The sequence below is a fragment of the Petaurus breviceps genome, unplaced genomic scaffold, assembly GCF_028583685.1.
Source record: "Petaurus breviceps papuanus isolate PSGF00001 unplaced genomic scaffold, PetGlider_PUasm1.0 171, whole genome shotgun sequence".
In the NCBI taxonomy this organism is placed as follows: domain Eukaryota; kingdom Metazoa; phylum Chordata; class Mammalia; order Diprotodontia; family Petauridae; genus Petaurus; species Petaurus breviceps.
In genome coordinates, this window is record NW_027185754.1 from 10,186,971 (window position 1) to 10,212,040 (window position 25,070).

The 25,070-nt window shown below is 37.3% G+C and overlaps 1 protein-coding gene across 1 annotated transcript in view; it reads right to left on the bottom strand.

The window, feature by feature from the left end:
• Positions 1 to 25,070, bottom strand: part of LONP2 (lon peptidase 2, peroxisomal) — a 125,630-nt gene that overhangs the window by 97,389 nt on the left and 3,171 nt on the right. The window contains exons 2-5 of the mRNA XM_069082548.1: positions 18,535 to 18,769; positions 5,004 to 5,135; positions 3,960 to 4,082; positions 234 to 397 (exon numbers count right to left, since the gene is read on the bottom strand). Of these exons, the coding sequence (XP_068938649.1) occupies positions 234 to 397; positions 3,960 to 4,082; positions 5,004 to 5,135; positions 18,535 to 18,769 (654 nt within the window). The remainder of the gene's footprint in view (positions 1 to 233; positions 398 to 3,959; positions 4,083 to 5,003; positions 5,136 to 18,534; positions 18,770 to 25,070) is intronic.

Here is a 25,070-nt window from a genome sequence, read left to right on the forward strand (position 1 = left end):
GGACAGGATGGCAGGGACAGGGACAGGATGGCAGGGACAGGGACAGGATGGCAGGGGCAGGGACAGGGACAGGATGGCAGGGACAGGGACAGGATGGCAGGGCTCAGCTATAGTTGCAAGTGAAGTACAGACATAACACAAGCCCTGAAAATATGACTACACAAGTCGAAACCACAAATCACCTTTACAAAATCATAAATAAATGGATCTGCTTTATTTGTACCCAAACCTACCTCTTTATCTCTTTGACACAGACTTTGTGAGCTTGCTCTGGCATGCTAGATGTTCGGATTTTCTTTTCTAACATGACAATATCATCATTATCTTCTTCCTCATCTTCATCTTCTAAAGCCCCAGGAATGTGTGTGATCCTCCTGATGGGACGTATAGCTATCACCTTGGGGATAAAGCAGAAGCATGACATTACATATTCTTCATCATCACAAAAGAGTCAATACCTACTTACATATGGGGCTATGAACAAAGAGTTATATGATTCTTAAATAATAACATCAAATCAGTATATAAGAGCAATAATCATCAGTCACACTTATATAGCATTAAGGTTTATAAAGTGTTTCCTTCACAACAACCCTATGAGGTAGGTATTATTGCCTCATATTACAGATAAGGAAATTGGTATAAAGGGCAAAGTAACTTTCCAAAGGCATAAGTCTAGAATTGGGGGTGGGGAGGAGGCAAGGCTATTTTAATAAACACTAATAAATTATTATTGCTGTGCACAAAGCAGAAACAATGTTTGCTAAATTGAGTGTTTTGATTTTGGCTAATTAAGAAATGATGAAAACATTCTAGGAAAGAAGCAGAACATTCTAGGAATAGCTAGGACCTAAATATATGAAAAGGTGGGAGGTATTTATTATATTACTCTTTTATTTTAATATAGTAAATTGTTCAAAGAACCTTTGTCAAGTGACAAAAAGCATGGGAAGCACCCTGGGCACATGCAGTGGGACTGGAACTTCTTGACTCAGCAATGCCAATTAATGTGATCCTCTGATTCTTCTAGCACTGAACAAAATTCTGGAAAATGATTCTGAAACATAATTGTGGTATCCTGACATTTACCCTAGGGACATTACAAAAGGTCCTATTTCTCCTCTATGGACAAAAATATTCATGAATATGTACATCTTTAACGGATACTTCCTTGATACAAATAATTATTTATAATTTGACTAAAATCAGTTTTCTTCCCATATTTTTCCCCTTCCTCTAAAACAATCCTGCACAACCTGTGGCCTGCCAAAGGATTTCCTCTACATACAAAGGATGTTTTCCTCTACATTTTTCATGGGTCTCCTGAAATCCTTTGGTGGACTGCAGGTTGTGCAAGCCTGCTCTAAAAAGATCCTCTTTTCCCTTTGGAGCATGCACAGTTTTTCATGTTCAAAAAAACCAAACATATGGTCTTGCTGACTTCCTCTAGTTATCATTCTTTTTCTTCTCTCTTTTTTCATTGCTATGCTTTTCAAATGAATCATCTATGCCCACTGCCTTTCCATTTCTTTGTCTCACAAATGCCCTCAGATTTGGCCTTGATCACTTCCCCTCCTACCACTCTACTGAAACTGCATATCTGATCTGAAAGACTTCATTTGGATTTGTGAAAAAGGAACTTCCCAGCTCCTATGAGCTTAATTATTATTTCTATGCAGATGAATCCCAAAGCCTTCCTTTATAGAGGGCAGAGAAATTGGACTTTTGGAGCTTACTTCACTCTGCAATTGCTGCCTTGCTTGGTTTCAACTCCACAGAACAAGCTGTTCCCACTCTGGGTACCTGCTAGTGTCCTGTCCCATTCCATCTTCCCCTTTTGCCCTGTACTTTCTCACTTTCGTGTGTTGTTTCCCCCTTTAGATAGTAAGCTCATGGAGGGCAAGGGTTGTATTTTTATTAATTGAATCACCAGTGCTTAGCATAGAGCTTGATATATCATAGGTGCTTAATAAATATTTACTGGATTATTTGGATTACCTAGCCCCAATCTATGGGCCGCGAGGTAGTGCAGTGGATAGAGTGTGATGACTAGAGTCAGGAAATCTTGAGTTCAAATCTGGCCTCAAACACTGCTGTGTGATGCTAGGCAAGTCACTTCACCCTGTTTGCCTCAATTTCTTTATCTGTAAAATGATCTGGAGAAGGAAATGGCAGACTGTATATCTGCTGAAAACCTCAAATGGGATCACAAAGAGTTGGACAAGACTGAAAACTACTGAACAACAAGTATATACTTAAATACTTCTAAGAACTTCCAGACTGATCTAGACCTGAGTTTCTTCATCTCTCAAATGAATGGGTTAGAATAAATGATCTCTCAAGTCTCTTCAAACAGTAAAATACTTTATATTTCTATGATGTCCATAGACTCAGTACTTCCTCCTCTCAATCCTTCCTACACACTTTTACCTGAAAAAATATTTCTAGAACATTTATTGCTTTATGCCACACTCCTGTTCAGAAACATCCAGTGTATCAAATATAAAACCTAAATTATCGTTTGGTACTCAACGCCCTCCAAATTTTCTCTAAATATACTACTATGTCTCAGCTGCCTCCTAACTTTGCTCCTGTGGGCCCATTCTTGCTATTGAGTTGTTCCAGTAACCTCCATTTTGGGGAAGGGTTCCAGAACAGCCATCCTTCATTCTCCATATTACGGTACCATACCCCTACTTGGGTACTTCCCCCCACTTTTCAACTCTTCTTTCTAGGCTGTCTTCCCCAACTAGAATAACTCCAATTCCTTTGCATTTGCAGGACTAAGCAGAGTGCCTAAAAGAATCATATGGTGATGGGACCTAGATTCTAGTCTTGGATTGGTACTAATGAGCTGTTAGTCCTTGGGTATGCCCCTTCCCCATCACAGGGCTTATTTCCTCATTTGTAGAATGAGAAAACTTAGACCAAATCTCTAATATCCCTTCTAGCTCTAACATTCTATTTTATTAAACACATCAACAAAATCTTGGTTATCTAGAACTCTTAGAGAACAAACTGTTTTAGATGACTGAGTTACCTGAATAAAAGAAAATTTACCGGGGCTCACTTTGAGAAGTGTTCTGTGATTTGATCAGATGAGACTCTGGGAAGCCGTTGTTAAGAGCCCCCTGGCTTTGAAAAACCCTGATGTTGATTTGGTATGGATGTAATGGTTGGACAGTTTGGAAACCTGTCTACTTGATCTGTTTCTCTGTCTTGATAATTCTGTCTGTATACTCTGAAGTTCGGGGTACTGACCTTTATCCCCTGAACTAGGTAAATGATATATATTTGACTGATTAAAGTAAGCTTGTTAACCCCCCCCAAAAAAAAAGAAAATTTACCCCATTATGTACCAAAATAGGTATTTTAAAAAACATTTTTGGATGAAAATCTCTCTGAAGCATACCACATAGTTTGCTATCTTAAAATTAGGGATAATAAACATAATTAAACCTGGTTTTGATGACTAGCAACCATCACTATGAGCATCAATCACTCTACGATGCATTAAGATGAAAATACCAGTTGGACCTGTTTTGTTATGAAAAGCTGTAGAACACACAGTAATTTTTTAATAGTTTCACTGTCAGGGTGATGTCTGTCCCTTCTTGCTGCTATAAATATGCCCATCCACAGCCCTCCCCCTTTGCAGTTGATGCCTCTCAGTTGCAAGCTTGCAAACCGCAAAGCCAAACTTATTAGAATTATGTATAAAATAAGAATAAATAGGTTCTGAATGAGGACCTGAGGAGGATCTCATATGAGATTTACTGAAAAGACTTTGTACCATCCTTCTGTCCTTTTCCTGCCCCCTTCTTCCTATTCCCCCACCCCTTTTTCCCTCCTGCATTTCCTGGTTCTTATTTGCATTCTGGATAGGTAAGGTTATCAAATAACTGAGTTCTGCATAGGAATGATGTTACTATAGAAACATGAAGATTAACAGGGTTTACCCGCTTATCATCATCCTGCTTGTGTTTTCTGGTTTTCTGAAGCAATTTAAGGCCTTCGATTTGCCTTACCAGCAAAGGTATGGTCATTTTGAATCTCTCCTCCAGGCTCACAGCATCCAAAATCTGACAAAACATAATAAATTTAATGAATAATGTCTGCCCATGGTATTTTGGCAGGCATACCTTTCAATAACTATATATGGTACATGGTTAAAAGAAGATAAATCAAAGTCTTGATAGAAGTTATTAAGAAAGAACACAGGTATAGTAAGCACAATAAAAATAAAAGAGGCAATTTTAAATAGCCAGTATAGATTTTAAAGACATTATAGTTAACACCTCCAAATGAAATTTACCAAAATAATAACATTTTAGACAAATAAAGGATGTCTCAAAGGATTCCATTTTTTCTCTTGAATAATAGTGTTAAATGTAACATATTAAAATCAAATAAAAATTATTTACTTTCTCCTCTTTCTAGTGGCATGCCTTTAGAGCCCAGCATAATTCTATCATAACAATCAAGACTACCAGTAATAACATTTATAGCACCTCCAAATTTCCAAAGTCCTTTACTTACATTATCATACAGTACAATAGTCTTACAATCACCACATAAGATAGAAACTATAGATATCCTCATTTTACAGAAGAAGAAAATGAGGCTCAGAGAGGGAAGTAACTTGTTTATGATCATATGGCACAAATACTAGTTTTCTGTCAGATAGAAGATTTGAGCCCAGATGTTCTTGACTCCAAGTCTGGCCTCCAATCTACAGTGCCATGCTACTTCACACCATCTCTCTAGAACATTTCAAAAAATCAGGTCTTGGGCAAAATACTGAAGTATTTTTCAGTTATTAAATATGCAAAATAGCACGTTATTAAAAAGTTATATGAAAGAGATTCCTGGTAAGCATTTTAAGCACTGATTCCAGTTACTGGTAATCCATTTCTAACAGCAAGGCTATTTAGCCAAAGCACGACCTAGATAAAAATTAAAAGTAAGAAGGAATTTGGAGTTCATAAAAGGAGTCCCAATACCTGGAGCTTCTCTTTGTTGCTTGTGCGAATAATCGAAGTGAGGATGTCTGGTAATGCTTCCCTTGGCAGGCTGTCTAAGAGACGTCTCAATTTAGCAACTGCAGGAACAGACATATCCAACATTTCAACTAGCTAGAAAGGAAGAAAAAGCACATTTTTGGAATGCTACCTGGCATCTTTTTTGAATGACAATAAAACCTCGCTTTCTAAATTTGGGTTAAACACTTGCTAATTGGGGATTTATTTTTAAAATAATGATATAAATAAGGGTAATGATAATAAAAATAAATTATTTTAAAAGAAAGATTACTGGTCATATAGAAGAAACATCTTTTAGACAAATTTGGGTGAAGAAAAGAATTAATATGACCTGCAGTCTTTCAAAATCTAAATGTGAATGAAAAACAGAAAGGAGTTTTGTGTTTCCTTCCAGCGTTTATGAATGGTTCTTTGTAAATTCTATCTCTGATTTACAAAGAAGAAGGTATGCTTAAAAACAAGGGATTTTTACCCTGTGGTCCATAAACTTTTTAAAACGTATCTTGATAACTGTTTCAGTACTACTGGTTTCCTATAACTGTTTCAGTACTACCAGTTTCCTTTGTAGTTCTATGTGTTTTATCTTCTGCATATAAAAGCATTCCTATAAGAGGGACCACAGGTTTCAAAAAAGATGGCCCAAGGGAACCCATTTTGTGGACAGGAGGACCTCTAGAAATGAAACTAAAAGTGTGTCTTCCAACTTTGAAGCTGTCTTCTCAGAAGCTGTGTCTGTTGGGTGCTAATGGATATAATATTACCCTTGTATCAAGCAATCTTTCTAATCAATCAATCTTTCTGTAGATATACAAGTCAGACAAGCTCCAGGGGTGGGGAACATGCGTCCTTGAGGCCACATGTGGCATTCTAGGTCCCTGGGTGTGGCTTTTTGACTAAGTCCAAGTTTTACCGATGTCCTTTTATTAAGGGAATTTGTTCTGTGAAGTTTGAATTCAGTCAAAGGGTCGCATTTGAGGGCCTAGAGGGTTACATGTAGCTTTGAGGCTGCAGGTTCCCCACCCCTGTGGTCTTTCCACTCCAGAAATGTGGAGTCAAAGAATATTTATAACCCTTTCTTTCTTCTGCCCTAAAGAATGCTGGACTAAAAGGAACAAAAACCTCAACCCTGAAGAAGGTTCACATCAACATTAAATCATAATACAGTAATGGCAGCATGAATATATTAGAATGAAAACTGAGAAATGAACACTTTTAAAATTATAAGTATTTCCCAAAGAAATGTGGAGGTTATACAAAGAAGTTTCAGTAACTCAACCAATATTCATTAAACACCTATCATCTAGAAAACACACAGCAGGTTCTTAGTAAGAACACACAGTTGGATGGGATACTAGAAGATCATCTGGCATAACTCTATTCTTTTACAGATGGGAAAACCTAGGTCCAGAGGCTAATTAATTTACTTAAGGTCATATAGCAACAGGCATACCCAAATTTAACTAAACACATTATAGTTTCTACTTAGCACTTTGTACTATGAATTATCCTTTTTGAAATACCTTCTAAAAAAGCAAGTTTAAAATGGTCTGGGTTTTTTGGATAAAAGGCACCCCATATAATTCTGAATCTACTAAAATACTACAAATATTTATGTGCATTGATTTATCTGCACATTGATCTATATACAGATTTTATAATGGATCTTAAAACAAGTTTTATTTTTATTATGATTATTGTTATATTGCTATATAATATTACTATTATGACTAATATTATTCATCAATAATGACTATTATTAATAGTTAGTACTCAGTACTGACAAGTGGAATATGATGGTTTCTTTCGCCAAAAGGCACCATACAGTCTTAACTTTCTCCCATAACTAGAGACTGTCAATTTCAAGACCTTTCAAACAGGAATGAATCCAAAGTTCTGTCTTGAATAAGAAGATTTGACAGTTTTCCTGTAGTAAAATATTAAAAATTTAATATAGCATTTCTAAGTAAGCTGGGCTACAGTAACAGCACTAAATAAAAGGACATATGTTGTTTACAGTTGATACATCCTCTGTCCCGATAATACCTCATTGAGATAACTGTGTTCAATTCTGGGTGCTACAGTTTTATAAAGAATACTGATAAACAAGAGAATATTTAGTAAGTTACCAGGAAAATACAGGGTCCAAAGACCAGACCATTTGAGCATAAGCTGAGGGAACTGCTGAATGTTTAGTTTGGAGATGAAAAGCCTTATTATGAGGAGAATGATATGACAACTACTTAATATATGAAAAGCTGATTAGAAGACTGAGTAGTTCTATATGGTCTCAAACTGCAGAATTAGGAAGAATAGAAATTAGATATGGATTTAAGTTCTATGTAAGGTAAAATATCTTTTTTTAAAAAGATTAAAAAAAAGTTTTGTTAGTGCCTTGTTTTTTTTACACCTGACATTTCCCAATATCCTCCCTCCTCCAAATGAACCATCTCTTATAACAAAGAAAATGCTTAAGTAAGATCAACCAATACCATGCACAAATCTATCGGCATTACCGACCAAGAGGAGAGAGGCTGTTATATCATCATCTAGCCTTTGAAAATAATATTACTTTTAATCTGATTTACCCTGAATTTTGGAGTTATCTTGATTTATATCATTATAGTTACCATGTATATTGTTCTCTTGGTTCTGCATTAATTCATCAGTCTTTTTCTTAAAAAAACAATAAATCTTTATTAATGTATTTTTTTTAACATCACCATAGTTTCCATTGCTATCTTCCCCCTCCCAGACAGCCATTCCACAAAATAAATAGTATTTTTCAAAGACTGAAAAAGAAAACGTGCAATGTGTAACACTTGTGGACCTCCCACCTCTGCAAAGGGGTAGGATGGTAGTACTCTTCACATCTCTTCAAGCCATGCTTGTTCTTCATAATTTTGTAACATTCACTTTTTTTTTTCGGTGTGTGGTTGTTCTTTCCACTGTTGTAGTCCTGGGTTATATTGTTTTCTTGGCTCTCCTTACCTTACTCTGCATCAGTTCATGTAGATCTTCCTATGCTTCTCCATATTCATCACATGCATCACTTATGAAAGCAAAGCAATACTCTATTACATTCATGCACCACAATTTTTTAGCCATTTCCCAAATGATGAGCATCTCCTTTGTTTCTAGCTCTTCCTTATTGCAAAAAAGTGCTGCTACCAATATTTTGGTGGGGGGTGAGGGGGACTTTCTTCTTATGAACAACCACCACTGAGTATAATGGAATCTCTGGGCCAAAGGATATGGACATTTTAGTTACTTCACATAATTCCAAACTGCTTTCCAGCTCCATCAACTATGCTTTAATGTGCATGTCTTCCCACAACCCACCCAACACTGGCTATTCTCATCTTTTGCTATTTTTATCTATATGTAGGGCACAAAGTAAAACCTCAGGGATGTGATCTACATTTATCTTATTATTAGTGATCTGGAGCATTCTTCATGTGGTTACCAATAATTTGTAAATTCTTTTGAGAACTATTTGTTCTTATCTTTTGACCACTTGAGGAATGGTTGATACCAAACCCTTATCAGAGAAATATGATGAAGATTTCCCCCCATCCAACCACTTCCCTTATTCTAGGTGCATTAATTTTGCCCCATAGTTCCTAACTCTTTTCATCATTTCCCTTGATATTCCAGAACTTCTGCATTTCCTAATAAATTTTATTTTATCAAGTTCCATAAAGTATCTCTTTGATACTTGGTACTAAATGTATATCTGGTACTGAAAAACTTCTTAACAATTAAAGCAGTCCACCATGATAGAAAATGCTAACCACATCAAGAGAAAGAACTAAGGAGTCTGAATTCAGATCAAAGTATACCCATTTTCTCTTTTTTTGTTGTTTTTTCTTTCTTGTGGTTTTTTACTTTTGTTCTATTTTTTTTTTACTATGTTCAACTTTTTTTAATGATTCAAATATAACATGGTAGTTCTAACACTGCTCTATTGGTATATCCCCTCCTGAACTTCCTTTTGCTCTCTTTTGTTTATTTTTTAAATGATTCATTGACATGTTTCTTCTTTTATTCCTTTTTAAAATTATTATGATCACTATTACCAATTCCTCTACTTCCCAAATCCTCCTTAACTCTCTCCCCATGGGAAAAAAAAATAAAGACCTGCCTTGCAAAAAATCAGCATAATCAAACAAAAAAAAAATAGAAATATTGACCATGTCTGAAAGAGGGAAACATCATTCCCCACCATTAGTCTTCTGGAGCTATGACTAGTCACTTGCATTGATAATATTCCTTAAATCTTCCTTGGTTTAACTTTACAAAAATATAGACATTGCATAAATTGTTCTCCTGGTTCTGCTCATTTCACTCATCATCAGTTCACACATGGCCTCCAAGGTTTCTCTGGACCTGTCCATTACATCATTTCTTTTTTTTTTTCTTTCTCTGTAACATCTGTTTGTTTATTTTTTAAAATTTATTTTTAGTTTTCAACATTCATTTCCACAAGATTTTGAGTTACAAATTTTCTCCCTGTCTTTCCCCTATCCCCCACCCCAAGACAGCAAGCCTACTGAATATTCCTTCCCCCAATCTGCTCTTTTATATCCTCTCCACCCCCCCACAACTTTCTAGTAGGCAAGATGGATTTCTATACCCCAGTGCCTGTATATTTTATTTTCCAGTTGCATGTTTAAAAAAAAATACCAATTTTTTAACATTAGTTTTTAAAAACTTTGATTTCTAGATTCTTTCCCTTCTTATCTCCTCACTCACCCTTACTGGGAAGATAAGCAATTCAATATAGGTTGTACATGTGTAGTTATGCAAAACATTTCCACTGTGAAAGACTAACTATATTTCCCTCCATCCTATCCCTCCCCCCACTTATTCTATTTTCTACATTGACCCTGTCCCTTTTCAAACATATGTGCTTCTAACTACCCTCTCCCCATATCTGCCCTCCCTTCTATCATCCCCCCTCTTATTGCCTTCCCCCCTACTTTCCTATAGGTTAAGATACCCAAATGAGTGTGTATGTTATTCCCTCCTTAAGCCAAATTCAATGAGAGTAAGGTTGACCCATTCCCTTTCACCTTTCTGCTATTCCCCTCCATTGTAGCAGTTTTCTCTTGCCTCTTTTATATGAGATAATTTGCCCTATTCTTTTTCTCTTTTTTTCCCTCTCTCATTATATTCCTCTCACCTCTTAATTTTATTTTTTTGGATATCATCCCTTCATATTCAACTCATTCTGTGTCCTCTGTCTATGTATACACGTAAACACATATACATACACTCACATATGTATTTATAAACACATATACCCTCCTCATACATATATATGTATGTATACATATATATACACATATATATTCCCTTCAACTATTTTCATACTGAGAAAAGTTTCATGAGTTACAATTATTGTTTTTCCATGTAGCAATATAAATAGTTCAACTTTAATGAGTTCCTTATGATTTCTTTTTCCTGTTTACCTTCTCATGCTTCTCTTGCTTCTTGTATCTGAAAGTCAAATTTTCTGTTCAGTTCTGGTTTTTTTCATCAAGAATACTTAAAAGTCCTCTATTTCACTGAATGAACATATTTTCCCCTGAAGCATTATACTCAGTTTTGCTTGGTAGGTGATTCTCGGTTTTAATCTTAGCTCCTTTGCTTTTTTTTGGAAGGCAATTGGGGTTAAGTGACTTGCCCAATGTCATACGGCTAGTTTTTTGTGTTAAGTGTCAGAGGCCACATTTGAGCTCAGGTCCTCCTGGCTCCAGGGCCAGTGCTCTATGCACTGCGCCACCTAGCCACCCCATTCCTAGCTCCTTTGACCTCCAGAATATCATATTCCAAGTCCTTCGATCCCTTAGTGTAGAAGCTGCTAGATGTTGTGTTATCCTGATTACGTTTCCACAATACTTAAATTGTTTCTTCCTAACAGCTTGTAATATTTTCTCCTTGATTTGAGAACTCTGGAATTTGACTATGATATTTCTAGGAGTTTTCTTTTTGGGATCTTTTTCAAGAGGTGATTGGTGAATTCTTTCAATTTTTATTTTGCCCTCTGGTTCTAGAATATCAGGGCAATTTTCCTTGAGAATTTCTCAAAGGATGATTTCTAGGCTCTTTTTTTGGTCATGGCTTTTAGGTAGTACAATAATTTTTAAATTCTCTCTCCTGGATCTATTTTCCAAGTCAGTGGTTTTTCCAATGAGATATTTCACATTGCCTTCTATTTTTTTCATTTGTTTGGATCTGTTTTATAATGTCTTGATTTCTCATAAAGTCACTGGCTTCCATTTGCTCCAATCTAACTTTGAAGGAATTATTCTCTTCAGTGAGTTTTTGAAATTCCTTTTCCATCTAGGCAATTTGACTTTTTAAGGCATTCTTCTCCTCATTGGCTTTTGGGCCTCTTTTGCCATTTGAGTTAGTCTATTTTTTAAGGTGTCATTTTCTTCAGTATTTTTTTGGGTCTCCTTTAGCAGGCTGTTCACTCTCTTTTCATGATGTGCTTATGTCATTCTCATTTCTCTTCCCAATTTTTTCCTCCACTTCTCTTACTTGATTTTCAAAATCCTTCTCGAGCTCCTCCATGGCCTGTAATCAGTTCATATTTTTCTTGGAAGCTTTTGATGCAGGAATTTTGCCTTTGTTGACTTCTGGTTCCATCTTTTGATCCTTTTTGTCCCCCAAAAAGGATTCTATGATCTGATTGTGCTTCCTCTGCTTGTTCATCTTGCCAGCCAATTACTTGACTTTTGAGTTCTTTGCCATGGTAGAACTCTTCTTCCAGAGTGGAGAGAGCTATATCTCAAATCGCTTGAGTTTTTGCGAATGTTGTCAGAGGTCTGAGGAGGGTGCCCTCTGTACAGCCACTCCAAGCTCTGGCACACTGGTCACACACCCCAGGACTACCACCTAAGTCCATGATCCAGATCCAAGCAGCTCAAAGCAAGAGCAATTAACCTGTGAATGGTCACTTGGTCCCCCTATGATTTGCAGGCCAGGAACCCTGGAGGTAGCCACGTGGCAGCAGTTGCAGCCGCTGCGCCTTCACTACCTCTCACCCCAGGGGCAGGGGCCTAATCTTGCTCTTCCTTCACCCAGTTCCAACAGAGTTCCCCACTGACCTTTTACTTTCTCTTTGGCATTTATGTGTTGAGAAGTCTGGAAACCACCACAGCTGTTGGTGATTCACTCTCCTGAAGTCTGCTCTGGCCAGTCTGTGTCACTGGTCAGGACCACCCCGGATCTCAGATTGTGCAGCTCACATGGGGCTGTGCTTAGGTCCCAGCTCAGTGTGATAGACTCTTCCTGTTGGCCTGCCAGGCCTGCCTTCAGAGGGAGATTTGTTTCTCTCTGTCACTTTGTGGGTTCTGTAGCTCTAAAATTTGTTTAGAGTCATATTTTACAGGTATTAGAGGTGTTTTGAGCAGGAGCCATGCAGAGTTCCTGTTTTTACTCTGCCATCTTGGCTCCTCCCCTTTCCTTTCGTTCTGATTCTTCTTTCACAACATGACTAATGTGGAAATATGTTTAACATTGTTGTACATGTGTGGCCTATATCATATTGCTTGCTGTCCTGGAACTCGAAAGTTTATAAAAATGAATGCTAAAAACTATCTTCACATATAATTGGAAAGAGAAATAAAATACTATTAAGGAAAATAAAAAACAAAAACAAAAAACAATGAGAACAGTCCACAACTGCCTCCCTCCTCAGTGGGAGGTACAAATCATGGATGAGAATACAGCATATGCTACTGGACTTGGGAAATGTGGTTAGCTTTTTTAAATTGCTCCTTCCTTCTTAAAAAAAAATCTTTCTGCTGTTGTTATAAGGGATGACTCTCTGGGTTGGGGAGATGGGAAGGATTTTTTTTTTCTTGAAATGAAAATGTATTGTTACATATTTTGAATCCTCTCATGCTCTGTTATGCACATGACATACTTTTATTTCTTTCTAACTTTGTATTTAAGTTTATGATATGTGTTTACTTCTTTTTTTATTTTTTATTTGTGTTCTGGTATTTGAGTCTAAAATAAAACTTTTGGGAAAAAAAAGAGAATAAATATGAAGTAGTTAAATAGAATCCAGTTGTGGAAAGATACTACCTAAATTAATTTACCATCCTAAATTCTGAGGGTTTTCTTCAGACAACCTAATGATTTTCCTTAGTTCTATCTCTCCCCTTTTAAACTGAACTCACCTTCTCACCCAAACCCACCCCTTTTCCTAACTTCTCTCTATTTCTTTTTAGGAGGGCAATTGGGGTTAAGTGACTTGCCCAAGGTCACATGGCTAGTAAGTGTTAAATGTCTGAGGCCGAATTTGAACTCAGGTCCACCTGACTCCAGGGCCGGTGCTCTATTTACTACGCCACCTAGCCGCCCCACTTCTCTCTATTTCTATGGTGAGCAACATCATCTTCAGAGTAACTCAGGTCCACATGCTATGGATAGTTCATGGGTCATACTCTTACTTACCTCAACCTTCCCAAAGTCAATCAATTGCTAATCCTTATCCTTTCTATCTATACAGCAACTCTCACACTGTTCCTCTTATTTCACTTTCCCATCATCTCTCATCTGATCTAATTACTGTCTAACAATTTGCCAATTGATTTTTCCACCTTGAGTCTCCTCCTTATTTCTGCCAAAAAAAAAAAAAAAAAAGGTCACAATGCCACACTCCAGTTCAAAAACTTCAGCGACTCCAAATTGTTTCTATTCTACCTTAGCATAAAATTTGAACTCCTTTGCCTGGCATTTAAAGCCTACATAACTTGGTTCTAACCTACCTTCCTGTCTTTATTTTATGTTAGTCCCCTTTTCACCCTGCTTACTAAACTCAACATGCAATTTTCTGTCTCTAGGTACTTATACAGATTGTCTCTTACACCTGGAATCCCTTCCCTTATCTCTGCCTCTTATTTTATTTTATTTTTTCATTGTAAACTTTGCTTATATTTCAATAGGAAAAAAAGATGGTTTTAAAAACACTTTTTCTTGACATTTTTTTTTTTTGCTTTTTGGAGGGGGAGGGCAGGGCAATTGGGTTTAAATGACTTGCCCAAGGTCACACAGCTAGTGTTGAGTGTCTGCGGCCACATTTGAACTCAGGTCCTCCTGACTCCAGGGCCAGTGTTCTACTCACTGCACCACTCAGCCGCCCCTCTCTCAACATTTTTGACTATACTACTAATAAAGTCCTTATTTTTCATCCTTTCCCTTTGTCTTTCTCTATACACTTCTCAAAAACTACTAGAATTTTGTCTTCTCTCTTCCTTCTCTCTTTTTGATTAAAGGATGCTAGAAGTCACTTCTCAACAGTGCTGTAGATCTGTTTTCTTTTTGAAGTCACGCAGCTCCCATTTTTCAGTGCCCGCTACCACGTATTACATAGCCTGAGCATTCAAATGATGCATTCTTTTCATTGGTCAGACCAATTTCTCCTCTTCAAGGGATTCACTTTCCAGCTTTGACATATTGGGCCATGGCCGCACATTCCCCTGGCAACAAAGCGTGTCCATGTTTCAAAGGTCTATCATCTTGAGAGGTATGTGTCATGGGTGCTTCTGGTCCAATTAAATCCATAGGTCCTGCATTCTTTGGTTTCTCAATCTAGAAATCATCCTCTGGGAGCTCTTCATCAGGAGACATCAGAGTTTAAAATCCTTTATGCCTTTTAGTGTTCAAATCAGATTCAATTTCCTCTCTGAAGCCTTCACTCATTTTCTAGGTGAAAGTATTCTCTCTCTTCATTTTTTTTCTACAGCAATTTCCTTCAATTCCACAAATACTTTATGTTTTATTATCCTTATATTTATATCTGCCCTATCTCTTCACCCCATTGCAAACTCCATAAGAATGGAAACTTCTAAAGAGCACATACATTGGCCTGGAAAAAAAAGAAGTTTTTGGATTACCAGAAGCCATCCAAGTGTCTCATATATAGTGGCCATTTAATGAATGCTTGACAAGTTGTTAAATGTTTTGCTCAATTATAAGTTATGTTGTAGCAGTGATTCAAACTCCTTTGGCTAGATGTTGAACTGGATGACGTTTTCCATATGCATTGCCTTCCAGTTTTCTTCTTGAGACATAATTCATGATATATAAGGAGGAGAGTCCTGAGTAATTCATAAAACTTTGAACCCTGAGATTAATTAATATTATACTATTATATTAATAATTAATTATTAATTTGTGGCCCACCCTTTTCCTCCTATTTCTGTTAATGGGAATGATTTATTGAAAAATGAAGGTGAAATAAAAACAGAAGATATCAATAAAACTAAATAGAAAACCAATGAAAGCTATCCAAAAGTAGAATATAGTCTGTCTTAGGAGATGATGTACAAGCCTTTGATTAGAGGTATGACCACTTATTGAAAATGCCAGAGAGGGGAATCCTACTCAGGTATTCCTGTTCAGATGAACTTCAAGCTTCCCTCCTAACTCAAATTCAGTTATTCTGGAATTTGGATAGAATTTCAAGAATTCATCTACTCTATTTCCATCCTGAGAATTAGTTCTACTCCACTTAGCACAGAGGATGGCAATTTTTGGCATGATCTTTTAACATTTACTGGCATGATCACGCTGTGCTAGGGACTGCACAGCACATGAAGATACAATCCCTAGAATCAAGGAGCTTTTGTTCTAAGATAAAATGATAAGCATATATCTACTACTCATTTTTCCTGGTTATTAAAAAAGTAGTAAACCTTACATACTCTACATGGAAAATTACACAAAATCCTAGTAGGTGAGGATCCTCAAACTAGTTTACCTGATATAAATAGAGCTCCTGGAGATGATGAAGCTTAAGAAATACTAATAAGAAAGTCATTTAAAGGTGAATCTAGAGATTGTTTTACAATGGTTTGTAGATTTTTTTTTTAAAGCAATCGGGGTTAAGTAACTTGCTCAAGGTTACACAGCCAGTTATTTCTGGGTGTGGTGCTAAGTATCTGAGCCTGGATTTGATCCCCAGGTCATCCTGACACTGGAGCTGGTGCTCTTACTCGCTGAGCCACCTGGCTGCCCCTTAATGGTGTGTAAATTAGCAGGGATAAAAATAAACATTTTTTAAATAGCATTTTTTCCCTTTTACATATCAAGAAAAAAAATTTTTATTCATTTTTACAAGATTTTAAGTTCCAAATTTTTCTCCCTCCCCTCCCCTTCTCCTGAAAATGGTGTACAGTTTGATATAATTTATCATGCTATCATGTAAAAAACATATTTCCATATAAGTAACAGTCATGGAAGAAGAAACAGATGAAAAGAAAAAAATGAAAAAGAGTTACTGGGAAGCTCAAATGAGATAATGTATTTTGGAGAGGGCATTGCCAATGTTAAAGTGCTCAGAGGCTCCTTGTCCTGTAGGAGCTTACATGTTTCAGAGCAAAACCTCATTATACCATTCTTAAATGGGCTCCTGAAACTGGCCATCCATTCTCTCGTTCTCTCATCTGCCTTCCCTGGTTCATCCCATATGCCTTAATTCAGGCTCTTATTTCCTAAGTCATAAACAGATACTCACCCCGCCCAAACAAAGCCCATTCCTCAAAATGCTCCATCCAGCTGTTAGCCCTTATCTCTCTTCCTCTTTCAGGAGGTCTTATAGGTCTCTTTGACTCCATTTTTTTAAATGAACGTTTCTGCTTCCTTGAGGTCACATTTTCCATTCCTTGCCTTTAGGTATCTGCTCAGTCCTGTTCCTATCTCCCCTCCCTTACTTGCAGTGCTCTCTCAGAAGGTCAAAAGACCTCATCACCAAACCCTGTTAACTTTCTTTAAAGCCTTCAGCCTTCTAGACAGCTTCTGACAAGGACCACTACCACCTATTACCTACTCTCTTTCCCCTCAGGTTCAGAAACATCACCCCTACATCCCTAACCAAACCTTTGATAACTTCCCCAAGAGTCTGACTTGGTTCACGCTCCTTTAGCAATTTCATTTATTTCCACAGCTTCAAATATACCGCTCTCCTAAAATCTCTCTCTAGTCCTGACCCTTTCACCTGCTGAATCCCACTCATCCTTTAAAGCCCAATTCAAACACCACCTTCTCCATGAGTTTTCCCTCACCTCCCTAGTCAACAATCTTCCATCAGAAGGGATCTCAAAGCATTTTGACTTGCAACTCTCTCAGCCAAATACAGCATAATACTGTATGTCAGCCTTGTGTTTGTCTTATCAATTTGCTGGCTATAAAGACTTCAACAATGAAGACTGCCTGTCCCTCCTCTGGCATAGTGCTATGCATACAGTAGGTGACAATCACTGAATGCAGGGGTGGGTGACTTTGCAAAGATTGGATTCAAAGGACTGCACTTGAGGACCTAGAAAAGACACACGTGGCCTTGAGGTCACAGGTTCCACACCCCAGAGTCTCAGAGGATAAAGAACCATAACTCTGGAGAGTCACATACAACAATGACAGCACACTGGATTTGTTAAAGGATTTAAGAACAGCATAATTTAAATGATACTAACACATTTCTCAAAAGAAAAATGAGGAACATATATTTTAAAAAACAAACAGTTGTTGACAATGTTGGCAATGCAAAAGTCATAAATTTCAGAGTCTGCCATTCCAAGTGTTTTATTAAAAACCAGAGGGCAAAACTAGCTAGCCAACATTTTCATTTATGTTGAGAAAAAGTGAGATCCGTGGACTGTTTCAACTGACATGCTTATGAATGTACAAAACACTGGGCTATTACATTCTACTTTTCCACCTTTCCAATTAATCAAGATTTTACTGTATTTTGAAAGGAGTTCCATTCATTTCAATTCTCTCCATCAAGATACAGAAAACGTCCACCACTGACAACCTTTCCCACCCATCACAAGATAAACTCTTTGTCCTAGGTTTTACATTTGAATTTAGCATATGCAAAGATACTTAAGTGTGACAGCTGAACTTTGCTCAGTCACCAGAATTTATTTATGGATCTTTTATTTTTTCCAAATTAATCTTTCGGGGTTAGGATTAGGATGGTGGTGGGACACAGATAGTTACAAGGGAAGCTGCAGAAATCCATCAGAGATAAGCCCTTTTTTTATGAACTTGGCAAGCACTAAAAAAACACAAACACTTCAATCCACAAAGAGCAGAAAAGAAAACTAAATTTCTATTATGCATAATTAAAAAAAACAAAACAGCATATATTAAATCTAGCATGGTAATGATAAAAATACTTGACTAGTATGTGACTCCTGCTGAACTTCTGTGTATTTTTAAAGTATTTTGCTGATTCCATATAGAGATTTTCAAGGAAAGGAAAAACACAGCTCACCAGTAGGAGATATTTTTTGCACCCAGTCAGTTAGAAATTATCTGGGTCACCATTATCACTCAAAAATGTCATTTTAATTTATGTTTCCCTGAAACTGGCATAAAAGCTATCCCTGACTAGGGAAACAGTTGCTGGCAATAGCCCATGAAGGTAAAAAGAAAACATTGTGCTTAAAGGTAAGTTAAAACAACTTACTTGTACTGCATATTTATAGAATTGTTCAGAAAGTTCTCCAAGCTCCTCCTGAGAATTAGATGGGCTTGGAAATTCTTCAAGCCGGTCCAACTGTTCAACTTCTGCAATAGGATATGGTTTCTCCTTTACTACCTGAACAATCTGGAAGCGGCAGAGACCTGTGATCAGCAAGGTATAGTGGGGTTTGGGCCAATTACTGCCCACTACCTGAACGGCCAATGCAGCTGTCCCAATCCTGAAAAACATTGCAAAAGTCAGTGTTACAAGCATGCAATAGAAAAGCCCAGAATTTTACTTCTAAAACAAGGTACCTTTTCCTCACAAGGCTATCAAAAACGTAGGAGTGCCGAAGAGTCAGAGGGACATCAAATACTGCAGCTAGATTTAGCTTCATATCTGAATGTGCTTTATAAAATGGTAATAATAATAAAGTCAGATAGATGGAATTGTCACACACACACTACCTGCCCCTTGAGCAGCTCTAGAAAATGGCTATGTTGATCAATTCCGTATGTTCCTGTGGTTTAAAAATGGGGAAAAGCACTCTGCACTGTACTATGCTGCTCTTTAAAAAAAAGAATGAAGAGAAAATAAAGCATCTACAAATGCATAAATGGGACCCATTCAAGTGTAAGGGAAAAAAATCAGAGAGATTTAAAAAAATTAAAACACACTTTTTAAAGCTCAAAAATAGTGAGCTCAAAGAGACCTATAAGAAAACGAGGCTGTAAACCCTGTTGGACAGGCAAATCCTACCTATCTATGTATCCTGCTTCCACAGACATGGCTTTATTTGTGCATAAGGAAACCAAGATACAGAAAACTTCACGAGGTTACACGTACTAAACTTTCTATCTAAATCTGACCCTTACCACACTCCCAGCACAGAGCTCTGCAAATCACTGGTATTTAATAACCATTTACCATATGAAAAATAAAAGGCATACCTAAGACTTATTAAATAGTGAGAAATTTTAGTGGAACTTTTTGAGACTGATGGTTCTAGTGAATCCTAGGAAGTCAAAATATTATGGATAAAGTCAAAATATTATGAATTTGCCCAACAAGAAAGGTCTAAGTTTTGATCACATATGCTACATGAAAAATTTGACAGATGTGATTTATACTTAGAAACAGCATGGGGAGTAGAGAGAGACCTGGACTTGGGAATCCGGAAAAATCTAGGTTCAAGTCTTAACCCAGGCACTTCCTGACTATGTCCTTCTGGGCAAGTCCCTTAAAGTCCCTTAGCCCTGACTTAGTGACACAGGCAACTCTCTTAGGATGAGAAGCTGCAGAATAATTTCTGACTTGTAAGGGCAGTTTCCTACATCAAAGAATTGACACAATTCCTTTCCCCCATACAGAACCAACTAATTATTCCCAAAATATGAATTATTCACATTATAGATTATCTAAAGTAGACTTTAACCCCAGGCTGGCTTCCCTCTACCACTAAGCACATTTTAAGAGCTTTATCCCCTATTTCCAGTGACATTAATTTATGTAGAAGGATGAAAACTGACTCCACCATCAGCTTCTGCCAAATATATTTAGAAAGATAAACTTGAGGAGAGAATGAAATCAAATAATCTAATATCAGAAAAAATGATTTGGAGATGGTTTTGAATTATTTGTGGCATATTTTGTCAAAGCAGATAATCAAGTATTTAATGTTATGAGTCAACTCAGAAGTGCTCCGAAAAGTTGTTAGTTTAATTAAATTGACAAAAGGCCAACAGAACGGAATCTAAGAATAGGAAAAGTCCTAACAGATCAAATCTATTCCTTTATTTTTCAAGTGAGGAAATTAAAGCCCAGTGAGGGGAAATGATTTGAACATTATTACACACTTAATTAGCCTACTGTTTTTCTACTATATCATGAAAACGAACTAAGGCCAATGTTTGTTCTAGACTTTTCTCACTGACGTTTGCACAATTTTCCTTATGCACACTGTGCTCACCACATAACAGGAAATATTCACAAAGAACTGGATTCTTGGCCTAAGGGGTTTACAAACTAGAACCGGGGGTGTATGCACAAGATGTAAGTCAAATTCAGAAATACAGATTCTTCCGTTAGGATACTCCACAAAAAGGTAAATTTGGAGAACTTGAATTTCCTGCCTTTACTAATACTGAAAATGAGGATGGTACCAAGAGATTAACTTACAATATCCTTTCTCCTAATGAGAAAAATTTTAAAGTCTAAGTTATTGATTTTTTTTTTCTGAAGTCAAACAAGAAAACTCATTAGAAGACATACTGCTCTGCAACATTTTCTTCAAGACTGGAAGATTACAGACAGACTGCTGTGGTAAGTGACATTCTGGGGAGGGAAGTTCCGAGTAAGAATGGATTAGGTCCCTTATTTCAAGCAACTCTGACCTTACATGGTTACATTAATTTATACTTTATGACATGTAAACAGTGAGTAAAATGAAATTTCTGTTCATTTAAAAGTTTTTGTTTTTTAAAAATTTCATATATAAAGGATCTGCATTAAAGTCCTATACCAATATTTCATCATGGCATGGAGATGAGCCTGAGTTATAAAAGCCTATGACAGTAGAACATGTGTTCTAGGAGATCCAACAAATTGAGAAGGTTTCAGCAGCTAGTGGATAGTATGGATGGTGCAGCTGTGAGCTGGGGAGAAGCCTTGCTAAGTATAAAGAGGATCGTCACCAAAATGTTGGCCAAACAGGTGGTGTTTCCCTTTTTGTTGTTTTCACAGCTACTCATGAAAAATAGCTACTAAGATGTAAAAGACTGTAACCCCCTAAACAGAGAGGATACCCCCAATCGTGAAATCTTTCAGAGTAACCAAGTCTATACAAAGGGTACTACAGGGAATGACACATTGACAAATGCAGCAAATATGCCTCTATTATTATGTTCTTTGAGAGGTCTGACTGCATATACCATGTGACCAGGTTTTTAAACAAACACGTCAAAATCCATCCACTCTTAAAGAATATCCCCTCTTTGGAGGAGGTTTAAGAAGAGGGTTGTGTTGTTTTGGAAGGCTCTATTACATTTATCCTACAATTCTGCCATTATTCAAAACGCACATGGAACTCCTTGGGAATTGCTTTCCCTACATCCTTTCCAATGTTCTCAGGCAAGTAAAGCTTTAGGATTTGAAGGTGAAAATGGCCAAGATTCATTCAGAATCAATTCTGGTAAATTCAAGCAAGGTTATCTATTTTAGCCAACTTTTTTTTAAAAGGAAGTATACCTATAAAATAACACCAGTTTTCTTGAGCCTTCCATAAACTGGCTGTGAAGGTACCCAAGTATGTTTTGTCCAAATGCCATCCTCATTAGAATAAGTACAACTCCCAAGGAAATTGCTTTGAAGGACGATAATCATCAGTTCTAATGGTTGTTAAAAACACAGTTCTAATCCCCCTCTCATAAACATATAGGACCTAACAGAAGGCATATTTTTAAAAAGTCACACGGGAGGGGGCTTATAATTCTCAATATCCCCCAACCTACCAAATATAAAGATCTACCCATATGGGCTTAACAAACATTTGTTCAATGAAAATAGAAAATGAAGCTTCTCAGATTACAGAGACTTCTTCTAACTAAGATTCTAACATTCTCAGACATAAAAATCTACATTTAAATTGCAGGTTTGGAGGAGGTGGGTGGGGCAGGGGGAGAAGGAGTGATGGTGGTGAAGAAGCGAATGTCAGCCATCAATTACTTCAAAAAAGTACAAGAGTGGCTATCTGTTGAAGTAGCTCCTCCAAGACCCAGTAGAATGGGTCAGAGACTAGCAAATGTAGTCAATGTTTATTCACCCTAAAAGTATTCTGCAACAGGAACCAGTTTTGTAACATTGAGGGAATGGAAAAAAAGCTATCCATTTGTTCATGAGATAACTCATCAAGTGTGTCCCATTGGGTCAGCCTGTGTTACTTGGCTTAACTGTTTCAATAGTGTATGAATTCTGCTGAATCACTGACCCTGCTTATTGATTGGGATACACACTGTGAAAGGAACAAGGTAGGGCATCTCTATTAGAGCAGTCCCAAGCACTACAGAAGAGAAAGAATCATTTGTTTTGACACCCAGTGTCTCTGAAAATTTCAAATTTTGCTTTGGAGAAAAGCCATTTGTATAGCCCTTTAAAAAGACTGGTTTTATATAAAGCAAAATAGTTTTCCATTAAATGAATTTCACTATAGTAAAAACTAAACCCCACTGAAGATCTAATCTAGTCCTTCACATGGCATAAAGGTGACCCTAAGCCATTGAAGGCTATGCTGGTCAAATACAAGTACTAGTAGATTCTATCAAACTCAGTCTTAAAATAATAGACCAATAAAGTCTTTTGCTAAAGAACCAGCCTAGTTAAGTTTGGGTGAGTTCATCACCAGGTGACCACAGCAGGTCTATGGTCACACAATCAGACAACAAGCATTTATTAAGTGCATTCTATGTGTACTGGGAAAGGCCTCTTGTAAAAGATGGGATTTTGGCTGGGATTTGAAGCAAGGGAGACCAAGAGATGGAGATCAGGACAGAGCATTTAAGGCATACAGGACAGTCAGTGAAAACATAGAGATTCAGGAGACGAAATTTCTGGTGAGGAGATTTGCAAAGATGCTGATATCACTTGACTGCAAAGTATGTGGCAGAGAGTAAGGTGTAAGAAGACTGAAAGATAAAAGAGGGATAGAAAATAAAAGTCTTTGGATGATAAAGGAATTTCTATTTGATCCTGGAGATGATAGGAGCCACTGGACTTAAACAGTAGGGTAACAAAATCAGACTTCAGGAAGATCAATTTGACAGCTGAGTAGACGATGGAGGAGAATGTGGAAAGACTTTAGGCATGGAGTCCAAACAGCAGGCTATTGCAAACAGCCACGGGGGAGGTAAAGAGAGCCTACATTAGCATGGTAGCAGTATAAGAGAGAAGAGGGCATATGTGAAAGATGTTATGAAGGTAGAAACAATAGGACTTCATAACCGATTGGATGGGGGGATGTGAGAGAATGAAGAGTCAAGGATGACCCCTAGGGTTTGAGCCTGGGCCACCGGGAGGATGGCACGCCCTCCACAGGAACAGTAGTAGTTAGGAAGAAGGAAGGACTTGAGGGGAGAAGATAACGAGTTCAATTTTGGAGATGTTGAGTTTAAGATGTCTATGGCACATGCTGTCTAATGTCTACGGCACAAGAGGTATAATAGGCAGCTGGAGATGTGACATTGGAGGTGAAAAGAGAGAGGTTAGGGCTGGATAAGTAGACCTGAGAATTATCAGCATACTGATAATTCATGAAAACTGAATCCATGAAAACTGATGAGATCACCAAGTAAATATGGTAACCCAATAATCTACCTAGTAAAGTGTGAAGGGCATTAATAAACTGAATGTCTCATGCTGATGTAATCATAGATTTCTAAAGTACTGAAGAGTTAAGTATAAAGAACAAAAATAAGGAACCTTTTGGTCATTATAACGTATTATTTCTTGTATGCTTTAAAAGGATGTTTGGCATTCTGTAAGGTACCTTATGTGTATCTATAAAACAAAGAGGAAAAAGAGACTAATATAAGTCATTTCAAGGAGAAGATAAAGGAACTAACATTTTGTACACAAAGAATACACACTGAATTTTTAAATGCCAGTAATCTGGATAACCTAATATATTGTTAGATGCAAACAGATGCAAGATTTTAAAAGGTCTTGACAGTCTGAATTTTCTATGGGTTGAAACTAAAATGAAAATAATAAAGATTAAAGTCATGCATTTAGGTTAAAAAAAAAAAAACCAAACACATACATATAGTGAATGGTAGAGAAATGGTTTAACACTTGGTGGGGGATGGGTTTGAACCACTGAAGGGGAAAAGAGATTTCTGCTGACTCCAAGCTCAGAACACTTTGTGAGGAAGTGCTCAGACATAACCTGAAAAACTACCTTCTACATGGGGGAGTTTACAGTAGATGATCTCTAAGGTCCTTTGATAATTTCACGTTCTATAACATGATTCTACCCCAGAGAAGGTAAAGCTGAAAAGCTGGACTGGTGGACCACAAAAGAACATTGTAGAATTGAGCACTTTCTATTTTCACCACTAAGAAAATACGAAGTCATCCAGGTGCCACAGAAAGTACAACCTTGCTAGGTAGGCAGGTGCAGGATGTCCTGTGGTGCCAAGATGGCCAGTCCTGCAACTGCAGAGATGTTCTGCGACCTTTCTCAGAAGTTTATGTACTTCTGGCACTATGCCTGAACTACTGGCGTGCAGAGGGGGCCATGCTATTTATAGCAGCATAGAGAGTAGCTCAGGTAAGGCAGTAACATCTACTTCTGCGGTGCTCAGTGTGGGGAGAATAGGGAAGAGTGTAACCTCTGCTGCTCCCTGAAGTTTGCCAGCGCCGTTTAAAGGTATGGGGGAAGTGAGGGAGCAGAAGACAGCCACTCACCGTGCCTCTGGAGTTCTCTTGTGATCTGAGAAAGCAATTAACTGGGTAAGTACAAGATTTTAGTGTCTGGGCTTGGATGA